The 12,467-nt window shown below is 42.8% G+C and overlaps 1 protein-coding gene across 1 annotated transcript in view; it reads right to left on the bottom strand.

Moving 5' to 3' along the window:
* Nucleotides 1-241: 241 nt before the first annotated feature.
* Nucleotides 242-12,467, bottom strand: part of LOC146857163 (membrane-bound glycerophospholipid O-acyltransferase 2-like) — a 151,760-nt gene continuing 139,534 nt past the window's right edge. Inside the window, exon 13 of the mRNA XM_085647652.1 lies at nt 242-2,234. Coding sequence (XP_085503778.1) covers nt 1,982-2,234 — 253 coding nt within the window. The 3' untranslated portion in view covers nt 242-1,981. The remainder of the gene's footprint in view (nt 2,235-12,467) is intronic.

Here is a 12,467-nt window from a genome sequence, read left to right on the forward strand (position 1 = left end):
GTCACATCACCTGCTTTCGAGGGGCAGGCTAAGCCAGCCATGTGACTGACTCTTTCAGAGCCTTACTGGCCTTTCAGAGGCACAAGCATGTTGGGGAAATGTCTGACTTCCCTTAATCCTTTAGTCTTGGACAAGAGGAGGACAGTTCGCCCTTTAGAGAAGATTCCTTAAAGTCAACTTTTTGGTTACGAAAATATTTTGCATTTGCAGAGACACACCTGGTATTAATAATGCATAAACATTTTTAAAAAACTCAAACAAAAATAATTTAATGCTTAATTGCAAATAAAATACATTATCACACGATCTACGTGCCTTTAAGTGTGAGAAAACTGAACATTCACCCAAATTTTTGGGAAAACTAAAACTTATTTTGTATGTTGTTCTGAAAAACAGTAAATCATTTCAACTGGTTAACCGCTGGAAAACAATATTTAGAAAATTGTAAATCCTATTAAACATTGTCATGCTCACAGCTTACTGCAAGGACGATAATTGACCCAGGTTGAACATGAACATCGCCATTTAAAAACATGCATTGGCAAAGTCAATAGGTCTCAACTTTGGGGCCTGTTAGCTTTGGAAATGGTTTTAGGCATGCAGCACAGCATCCGGAGGCTAAGTCACACGACTAAAGAATAAAAATTAAAAAAAAAAATGTAAATGTACGCACATTGCATGTGCATGTGCCTGCAAATGCCATGCCACTCTTTTATTTCTTTTCAATTACAGATCAAAGTTGGACTGTTCACTAAAAAAAGGTACAAAAGTGTTTTTTTAAGCGGGTGGGCGGGAAACAACAGTGGTGACGCAACATGTGTGGATAGCAACACAAGGGCACAGGTGGGGGGTGGAAACAACGCAGGGGCGAATGGCAGAATAAATACAGGGGGCACCGGGAGAGCGAGAAGCAAAACAGGGGGTGCAGGTGCGAAGGAAGTGACACAAGGGTGCAGGTGGGAGAATTAAACGGGTGAAAAACAGCAATACAGGGCGGGTGGGTAGAAATCGTCAGTAGTATTTTGTTGTAGCCCCAGCAGTTTTTATCTGTGACGCAATGTGCCACCCCCTAAAATATAATTCTAGAGAAGCAACGGGTAACTGTTATGCATAATGAACATTTAAGTCTTGGTCCCACTGATCTTTTACATTTATTGTCACGGTTGCTCTGCTCTTCAACCCGACACTATCATACAGATGATATTATTTATATAATTTTTAATGTAAAAAATATATATAGCATGGCTCTTCTGACAATGGCTGCAAACCGCTGTGCAAAAGCAGTGATGGCAAAAAACTCCATGCGGAAGCTGTGAGCATATGTAATTGTTGATTTCATTTGCAGAAAAAGAAGAGGGCACATAGATTATGAGATCAGGTGATTTTTTTGTTACAAAATTCCATTTAATTCACGCAGTCACTTAGACATCTCCTCTGCTGGGCTATTTCCACTGACAAACAATTTCCCAGTAGATCGATGACGGGTAAGTAGGTCTGCAACAGAGTTCGAAGCAATCAGTGCCTTAACAAAATTCTGTCCCAGCTCTACCTGCTTTTCTGACATACCGACATCTTGTGAAATCTGATTTCTCTGTGGAGTATGGCACCTAAGGCACACATGGTCTTGTGCGCTCCATTTCGCTGTGGCAGGTCTGGGATTATCGCTCCAGCACTTCGTTCAGCCTCTGGCTAACTGTTCTGACCATTAGGCAGGTTTGCCAAGAGGACAATGGTGTGCAGAGTCCATAAGGTGATTTGATTTTGGGATCTGTAGACTCCAAAACAGCCTACCTGCGAGGGGCAGCGGATCCCACTGAGCACTGAAACGCTTTTGGACGGATGAGGTCTGGGTGCGTCCTCACCCATGCTCATGGAGTGTGGTTAGCAAGTGCCTTTTAGAATGTCCGCACATCACAGAAAACAAAAAAATTCCTGTATGTGCATGTACTTTGAGTGTTACTCTGGCCATCCTGTTTCTGTGTCATAGGTGTTCTGTGGCTGCACAGGCGGAAGCGCTCGCTTTAGAGGCAAGCGGCATGTGTCGTCGGTGCACCGTCGTTGCCCAGGGATCATTGTTGTTGCCAGCAGCCGTAGCTCCATTCTGGTGCAGAGTTCCATTGGCACACAGGGACACAGAACCAGACTTGCTGCTTCCATGTGGAGAGGAGACTCTCTTCCGGGGAAGGAGCAGGATCAGTAGTAAAGCAAGAATGTGGAAGATGTACCACCAGGACCTGCATGGAAAAAAACACAGAAACATCAGTTTCACAGGCTTCCAGATGGGAACCCTGGCTCAAATATCAAGGAACAGCTTCCAGTCAAATGCCAGAGCTGTTTCAGGCAAACCCCAGTGCAGCTTCTGGTAAACGCCAGACTTTAACAAAACTACACAAAGGACGCACACAAAAAACCAATGCAGTTCCAGGCAAGCCATGGACAGAGTAACGTCACAAACCTGAGAGCAGCTAAATACAGACAGACTCAGAGTAGCTTTAGGCAACACAACACAAAATATAAGGGATGATATAGGAAACCCTCAGAGGAGCAAGAAACAGATACAGCAGCATCAAACTCTAGATAGATGTGGGGCAAACTCTAGAGTGGATGCCGACAAACACCAGACCAGATAAAAGAAAATAGAGAAAATTCAGGCAAGACACAGAACAAACAGCTTTCTGTCAAATTCAGGAGTGGATTCAGCAAGGGCCAAACTTAATTCAAATTGAGCCAGAGATTATTCATGCTAAACTCAGAACAGTCAGTCAAACTATAAAGGAGCTCCAGACAATTCCTAGATTGAGTTCAGGAAAATCATAGACAAAAGCTGGGGCAACGTCTAGGAAAACTACAGAGTAACTTCAGACAAACCACAGTGCTGCTTACAGGCAAACTAGCTGAGGACCACTGAGGAACACACCCTGCAAACTCCAGGGAGGGTCCCAGGCTAAACTCACTGCAGCTTTAGATGGACTACATTCCTCTGTTGAACCACTTGGCTCCTATGTGAACTGGCCCTCACCTATGCATGCACGCCAATACCTGCACTCGGAGAAGGAGATACATAAAAGGTAGCAGGACTGGTCTGTAAAGATGCTCCAGTCATATTTGGTAGATTAAAGTAGATTTATTCAGAGCAAGCAGGTACATCTTCCCATCAGGATGCCTTGTATGTAACAGTAACACAGAGATCTAGAACACTCACTCAAAGGCATACAGCGACAGTAACCATAGTAATAGTTACTAAGATAGCTGTGATGCCACATCTCCTTCCTTTAATCAGCAAAACAATCTAGAACAATTATATCTAATACATTACAATCCTAAAAGATACTCGACAGCATTTACGTATGTAAATATGGTTTTGATCACACTTCAGAATACAAGAGTAACCTTATGCAAGAATAAATATATGAAACTATTATATGAAAATACAGATACTCTACCCCCCTTCTTTGTAACAAAAACAAGCATGGGCATAGCCAATAGGTCTCGCCTTTGGGACCTTTTAAGTGTTTAGCCATGCAACAGTTGCATAACTAAATACTTATAAGGTCCCAAAAGCGAGACCTATTGGCTATGCAAAGTGGCCGTGCAGCCGCGAAAGTGAAAGTGATCGCGATCACGATCACGATCAAACATCAAAGCGGCCGTGCGGCCGTGAAAGTGAAAGTAATCGCGGCAAAGCTCGCGCGCGCCCGCGCACATGCACTGTAGCCCTAGGCTGGCCTGGTAGCACTTTTTGGAGCCCTCTCAATAAGTCTCGTCAGACCAGCGCATGCGCTGGGTCAGGCGAGACCTAAAAACAACACAATATAATTACACAGCATAGTTTCCATATTTCATTGGTAATCTTATCGTTCTACCAACACCTGTCATTCTCCCAGAGCTACTGGAAGGTTGCGTGACCATACAAAAAGGTTGAACATCAACACTGGGAGCAATCCTGACAGATTGGGAATGAACATTATCTTGATCACGACCTGGGGTGTCTGTGACTTCATCCCAAATCCAATTCATTGAAGAAGATAATTTTCCTGCTCTTTTATTGTGGTTAACGTCACTATATTTAGATAACTTGTTGTAATGCAAAATTTTTCCATCACTCAATTCAGCAGACCTGGAAAAAGGTTTAACTACACGCAATGATGCTAAATATTTACTTTGTCCTTTTTTTACTTTGGAATTGAGTTTCACTTTGACCCAATCACCTTCCTTTAGTTTAATGTCACATGTGTTGTGTGTTTTATCAAAATTGGCCTTACAAGTTTCATGCATTTTCCTTAAATTAGGTCTGACGACAGCTGGTGACCATTTTCCATAAGCCTTCATGGTGCTCCATGCGACATTGTATTTTGAAAAAGGTTCTCTCCCTCGTAAGATTCTAAAAGGACTGTAACCAGTACCTGTGGGTGTAATCCTGTAACACAGAGATCTAGAACACTCACTCAAAGGCATACAGTGACAGTAATAGTTACTAAGATAGCTGTGATACCACAAGGTCAAGGCAACTCCCAGATACACACTGATGCATCTGTGATCTTTCTTGCATTCAATACAGTGTGCTGGCTTAGTACTTTACAGTGGTGATAAAGGATGGGCCCTTATTGCAAGACAATACTTTCTATGATCACCTTCTGCCTCACCTCCCAATGCAGCAATCTGCCCGCATCCTCTGGGCCGCACATGATTGCTGGTGTGAACAGGCTCTGCCTGCAAGACCCCTGAAGTAGAGGTTGCCGGCAGCTCTTAAAGGCACGGCCTATCCGCCTCAGGGAGCCTGTACGAGTCCGGGAGCACATCACCCTCACCTTCCCACTGCGCTGCCTCTGTCACTGGCGCATGAGCCCGCAGTGGTGCTACAGTCCATGGAAGGGAAATGCAGAAAAGTGCAATTTTTCCCACGAAACTGGAAGTGTGCCCCAGTGCGTCTCCTTCCTGCCACTGCACCTGACACAATTACAATGGGACACAAGGTCCATAGCTACCTACCTAGGACCCCCCAGTGAGGGATTAGATGTCCCTGCACTATCTCCTGGTTGTCAAATTGGATGGTCACGCTGTGAACCAGCAATACTAACTGAGTCAAAGAGCTAGACATTGAGACTCATGGCTGATCATAAGCAAGCTTTACCAGCGGCGCTGTAGCACACACACCCATGTCTGCTTTGCGCCTGTTTAGCAATGCTAGGGAACTAGCTACTGCTGCTCCACGCTGGAAGACCTGAGCGAGCCATTGCAATCATTACTTATGTGCCATGAGAAAAGCAGATGTGACGGTGAAGAGATCACTCCTGTTATACCTCCCAGGGTAGCACCTCCATAAAGTCTTTGAGAACCTTCCACATAGAAGGGCTGACCATGATTACGATGCCAGTATTGCCGCCCTCAATGCACACTTTTACCCACAGCTGAACCTGGACTATGAGCAGTTAAAGCTGCGGCAAGTTTGACTAAAAGGAGATACAATTGATAGTTTCTATGCCGCTTGAGGGTGAAGAAAAGCATCTGTACTGGCAATGACAAGTGCTAGGAAGTCACAGGTCAGATTATTCAGGGCTGCAAGTGGTCCGTGTTAGGAAGGCAAATCCTCTTTCAGCTGAAGTTAACCTTCAAAGAGATCCTCCCTAGGTGGCACAAGCTTTCTAATAGCAAAGAAGAAATTGAAGAGCCCGTACCAGAACACCCATAAATCTCAACCTTACTGGAACGGTGAAAGTGAAAGAAGAAGTAGTGAATGCCATAAGAGGTAGACCTGAGCCCTAAAAGCCAACAGGGGCACCAAAAGACACAACATTGACGAGCGGTAACCTGAATCTGGAAGGGCGCACACTTGTGAAGTGCCCAGCACAGAGGAAAATATGCTCAAAATGTCACAGTGTGTAGGAGCAGAGATGGGCTGGGAAAATAACCTGGGGAAATTCCGTACCAACTCAACTATCTCGCCATGCAAGAGGCACCTCAGTCAACACCCACAAGTGATACATCACCAGACTAACAGAGCCAAGATGAAGAAGAAGATGAGGATGAGGACATATTCTTGGTGTCACTCACAAAACATTGCAACGGTAAACAACAGCCACAACCTATTTGTGAGGTAAGAATCATGAACACCACACTGAGCACCCTAATTGGTACAGGCTTGTCTGTAAATATAATGAACATAAAACATATCAAGCACTCAAGCCTCAAAAAAGGCTAACTCCAATAATACTCACATCTATGCAAATGAGAGCCAAAGAACCATTGTAGGGACAGCAGAAAGATGATATGAAATGGGCCATATCATGATTAACGCCATGTTTCATGTAACATCCAAGGGAGGCAAAATGTTGCTAAGTTGTCACACCACAGAGGACTTAGACCATGTCTTCTTTACCCGGCAAGTATATGAGTACCAGGTTCAAGACATTATTCAAGACGTTCAAAGCCTATTTCATAGACTAGGATGTGTACAAAGCATGTCAACTTACACACTGATATGACAGTGAAACCCACCGCCCTCAGATAACGACAAATACCTTTTCACCTGTGACCCCAGGTGGAAAAAAGCTGGAAAGACTGGCATGGTTGGACATCATTGAAAAGGCCGGTGGGCCAACACCATGGGCATCTCCAATGGTCATCATGCCAAAGCTGCAACAGCCTGGAGAGGTGCGGTTGTGCATCGACACATGTATGCCTAACAGAGCCATCTGCCATGAACATAACATAACACCCACAATGGATGACATCATTACACCCTGTTAACAGGGCACAGCGATCTTCCAAATTTAGTCTTAATGCTTGGTATCAGCAGCTACTTCTGGACCCATCTAGTAGATATATCACAACATTCTCAGGCCTGGAAGCCCTCATCTGCATCAGAAATGAGATCCTCATTTACTCCACAACCCTAAAAGAACATTGTCAAGATATGCCTGTCACTGTACAATACACTATGGTGTGACTATGGTATGGCCTGTCATTGTACACTATGGTATGGTATGGTCTGGTCTGGCTGTCACTGAATAGTATGGTACTGCATGGTATTACCTGTCATTGTACAGTATTGTATTGTATGGTGTGGCCTGTTATTTTATTGTATGGTATGCCTGTCATTGTCATGGCCTGTCATTGTATAGTATGGGATGGTATGGCCTGTCATTGTATGGTATGGTATTGTATAGTAAGGTATGGTATGGCCTGTCATTGTATAGTATGGTAAGGTAGGGCCTGTTGTATAGTTTGGTCAGAGTCACTAGAATTATGCAAATGTGAGGTCACAGGGTTGTTCGCATAATGATTTATTTGCCACATTTTCCACACAATCCATCATCTACTACATAACCTGCTGATTTTAACAAAAGAAAATTTGCTTCTGGCTCAAACGGTTAAAAAAATACTACAAATACAGCAAATTGTATTGCAGCACAGTGGAAGGCCCTTTGCAAAGGTTGACTTTCACCTTTATGTTGCTTATGGCAATATTTGGATGTTAAACTGGTACTAATGGTGAAACCTATGCCTAGACATTGTCAGAAAGTATTGAAATGACAAAATAATGAAGTAATGCTTTCACAAAACGTGCTACCTTACAATTGTATGCTATGGTATGTTATGGGCGACCATTCTATAGTATGGTATGATATGGCCTCTCATTGTATAGTATGCTATGATGTGGTATGGCCGGGCTGTAATTGAGCAGCATAGTAAGGTATATCATGGTCAGTCATTGTATACTAGGGTACGGTATGGCCTGTTATTGTGTGGTATGGTACGGTATAGGATTGTGTGGTATGATATATCCTCTCATTGTATAGTATGGTATAGTATGGCCTGTCTTGATATGATATGATATGCTATGGTATGGTAAGGTATGGTGTGGTATGGTCTGTTAGTGTATGGCATGGTCAGGGCTACAGGAACTATATAATTATGCGGCTTCTGTGCTTTTCACATAATGATCGATTTGCCACATTTTCCACACAATCCACCATCTGCTTCATAGGCCGCAGATTATACCACAAAAAACAGTTTCTAGTTCAAACGGTTCAAATGTTATTAAAAAAGTAGCAACTCGTATTGCCACACAGTGGAAGGCCCTTCGCAAAGGTTGACTGGTCACCTGTATGTTGCTTATTACTATTCTTGGGTGTTAAACTGATACTAATGAGGTGGAACCTCTGCCCAGACATTGTTGACAAGTGCTGAACTGACAACATAAGGAAGTAATGCTATCACAAAATGTGCTTCTTTAGGCTGCATAATTTGCCTTTTCTTGCCACGTAACTTAGTTAATTCTGCAGCAAAAATTGTCTCTTCCTTGTCACCTAATTCTCGTGGCCGATGGCATGGTATGGCTTATGACTGTATGGTGTAGTATGGTCTGTCATTGTATGGTATGCTATGTGTGTTCTGTCACTGTATGGTGTGCTATAGACATGTATTCTATAGAATGGTATGGTACAGCCTTTCATTCTATAGTATGGTATGGTATTGTATGGTATGGCCTGCCATTGTATTGTATAATATGGTATACTATGGTATGTCCTGTTATTGTATAGTATGATATGGCCTGTCATTCTATGGTATGTTATAGTATGGTATGACTTATCATTGAAGCATGGCATGGTATGATATGGCCTGTCTTTGTATAGTATGGTATTGTAAGGTATGGTATAGTATTTTGGCATTGTATGGCCTGCAATTGTATGATATGCTATGATATTGCATGGGATGGTATGGTATGGTATGGTATAGTAAGACCTCTCATTGTATGGTATGGTATTCCCTGTCATTGTAGAGTATGGTATGGCATGGGCTATCACTGTATAATATGGTGTGGTATGCCCTGTCATTGTATATAATAGGATGGTATGATATAGCATGGTATGGTAGGGCCTGTACTTGAATGGTATGGCTTGTCACTGTACAGTACGTTATGGTACGGTATGTCATTATATGGTATAGAATAGTATGGCCTGTCATTGTATAGTATGGTATGGGCTGTCGTTGTACATTATGATATGGTATGGCCTGCCTTTTTTATAGCACGGTATGGTGTCATTTGGCCTGTCATTGTATAGTATCTTCTGGCATGGTATGATTTGCTGGTCTTGTATAGTAGCAAAAACAACAATTGATGGACAGAATGCAGAACAATGTCATTCATTCACCCCAGTACAGAGATCTGGACCTAAATCCATCGTTGTTTTGCTCACCATGCCTTTCCAGTTTGGACCCAGCCATATGCAAATCAGTCTTGACCCTGCGCCCAATGGGAACAGTCCAGACCGAATTGCCAGGACAGATCCTCCCTGGACTGGAAACAAGCATCCTAGGACCGGTTTCGGGCGTTCAGCCCTCGTCAGCCAGGATAGCTTGACTCCAGTGGCATGGAGAGCACGGGACCCACGTCTGGGCATACCCGTCCCACTCGGGGTGACAAATGCAAAAGCAACGATTGATGGACAGAATGCAGAACAATGTCATACATTCACCCAAGTACAGAGATCTGGGCCTAAATCCATCGTTTTTTTGCTCACCATGCCATTCCAGTTTGGACCCAGCCATATGCAAATCAGTTTTGACCCTGCGCCCAATGGGAACAGTCCAGACCGAACTGCCAGGACAGGTCCTCCCTGCACTGGAAACAAGCATCCTAGGACCGGTTTCGGGCGTTCAGCCATCGTCAGCCAGGATAGCTTGACTCCAGTGGCATGGAGAGCATGGGACCCACGTCTGGGCATACCCGTCCCACTCGGGGGGACAAATGCAAAAGCAACGATTGATGGAAGAATGCAGAACAATGTCATACATTCACCCCAGTACAGAGATCTGGGCCTAAATCCATCGTTTTTTTGCTCAACATGCCATTCCAGTTTGGACCCAGCCATATGCAAATCAGTCTAGACCCTGCGCCCCATGGGAACAGTCCAGCCCGAACTGCCAGGCCAGGTCCTCCCTTGTATAGTAGAGCATTTCATTATATGGTGTGGCCTGTCATTTTACGGTAAGTACTGTATGGCCTCATATTGTATAGTATGGTATTGTATGGGATGGTAGTTCATTGAATGGTATAGGATTGTATGATATGCTACAGTTTGTCATTGTATAGCATGGTATGATACGATCTGTCATTGTATGGTGTGGTATGGTATGGTATAACATAGTATGGTATTTCATGGTATGGTAAGGCCTGTCATTGTATTATATGGTATGGTATAGTATGGTATGGCCTGTCATATAGTATTGTATGGTATGGAATGGTAAAGCCTGTCACTGTATAGTATAGCAAGTTATGGCCTGTCATTGTATAATATATTTTTGTATGACTATGGATTGGCCTGTCATTGCATAGTATGGCATGACATAGTATGAATGGTCTGTCATTGTATAGCATGGTATGATATAGAATAGCCTGTCATCATATCATATGGTATGGTTTGGTCTGTCATTGCATAGCATGGTAAGGTATAGTATGGCAAGTCATTGTAAACTAGGGTACAACATGGCCTGTCATTGTATAGTACGGTATGGTATTGCTTGTCATCTTATAGGACAGCCTGAACCCAGCATGTGGATACCCTCATGGGCTATTAGCACACTCTATAAATCCTGCTTGATTGATTGTATAGTATGGTATGGTATGCTATGGCTTGCCACTGTATAATATGATACGGTGTTCCCTCCCATTGTATTTTATTGTATGGTATGTCATTGAATGGTATTTATTTATTTGAAGAGTTTTACAAAGCGTGAACATGACCCAAGGGTATCAGATCACTGTTCAAAGAAGAACCCATCCCATTACATAACTAATAAAATGCCTCGACAAAGTATATATACAAATATAGTATTTCACAAAGTTTGTTGGCCAATAGTATTACACAAGATTTGTTTGAGAGGCTCACACTCCTGTTTTAAAGAAGAAGGGAGTCAAGTGGACCTAGGTCCATCCTTGATCCCGGGCCTTACGGGAGGATTACGTTGAGTAGCAGTCTTTTAACCTCTTCCTTGAAGGCTATGGTGGAGGGTTTCGTATGAATCTCAGGGAGAAGAGTACTTCATAGTCTCGAGGACGAGAGTAAGACTTTAACTTTGTGTATCTCAGGGTTTCAAGACGTGGAGACTTGCAGTCCTAGGGAAGCGACCACCTGCTGATATTGTGTGCTTTTGTGTGCGGTATTATGGAGTATCGCAATGTAAGGCTTTGCATGTGAGACACACAAGTTTTAGCTGGATCCTGGATTTGAAAGGGAGCCAAAGGAGAGTCTTGAGAAGAGTGATACTGTCGATGCGCGGCATTAAGGGCTGACATAAGTGGAGCTGTTCGTGATTTTGTTAAACCAGTCATGGTCGTACTCCCATAATCCATTCTGAATACCACTAGTCAGTGTACCGCGGTTTTAAAGTCTGTCATTCTATAGTATAGTACAGTATGTCCTGTTATTGTATAGTATGGTTAGTTATGGTTATAGCCAGTCACTGTATAGTATGGCATGTTATGATCTGTCATTGTATGGTATAGTAACAAAATGTTTTGGTATGGTATGGCCTGTCATTGTATAGTATGTGTGGTATGGTATGGCTTGTCATTGTATAGTGTAATATGGTATGGGCTTGTCATTGTACAGTATGGTATGGTATAGTATGGCTTATCATTGTATAGTATGTTATGGTGTGGTATGGTAGGGCATGTTATGGTATGGTATGATATGGTCAGTCAGTGTATTGTAAGGTATGGCATGGTATGACCTGTCACTTTATAGTATGGTATGGTCTGTCATTGTATGGTATGGTATAGTATTTCGTGGTATGACCTATCATTGCATAGTGTAGTAGGATACAATACGATATGGTAAGGTATGGTATGGCATGTATAGTATGGCTGTTTATTGTATGGGATGGCATCCTTTTAAAATATGGTATGATCTGGTCTGTCATTTTATAATAGAGTATGGTATGACTATGGGAAGGCCTGTCATTGTATAGTATGGTATGATATAGTATGGCTGGGTTGCCATTGTATAGTATAGTATGAAACGGTATGGCCTGTCATTGTATAGCATGGTATGGCATGGTGTAATATGGCATGGTATGATATATCATTGTATGATATGGTGTGGCCTGTCGTTGCATAGTATAGGATGCTAGTATCATATGGTTTGGTAGGCATGTCATTGTATTGTATGGAATGTTATGGCTTGTCATTGTATGATACGGTATGGTATGTTATGAAATGGTATGTTATGGCCTATCATAGTATGGCATGGCCTGTCATTGCATAGTATGATATAGTATGTCCTGTCATTGCATAGTATGCTATTGTATGGTCTGTTATTATATGGTATGGTACAGCCTGTCATTGTGTGGTATGGTATGTCATTGTATGGTATGGTATTATACGGCATTGCCTGCTGTTGTTAGGATGGTATGGTGTGGTATGGCCTGTCATTGTCTGGTATGGCATGGTATGGCTAGTCATC

The sequence above is a fragment of the Triturus cristatus genome, chromosome 3_2 (assembly GCF_964204655.1).
Source record: "Triturus cristatus chromosome 3_2, aTriCri1.1, whole genome shotgun sequence".
Classification (NCBI taxonomy): domain Eukaryota; kingdom Metazoa; phylum Chordata; class Amphibia; order Caudata; family Salamandridae; genus Triturus; species Triturus cristatus.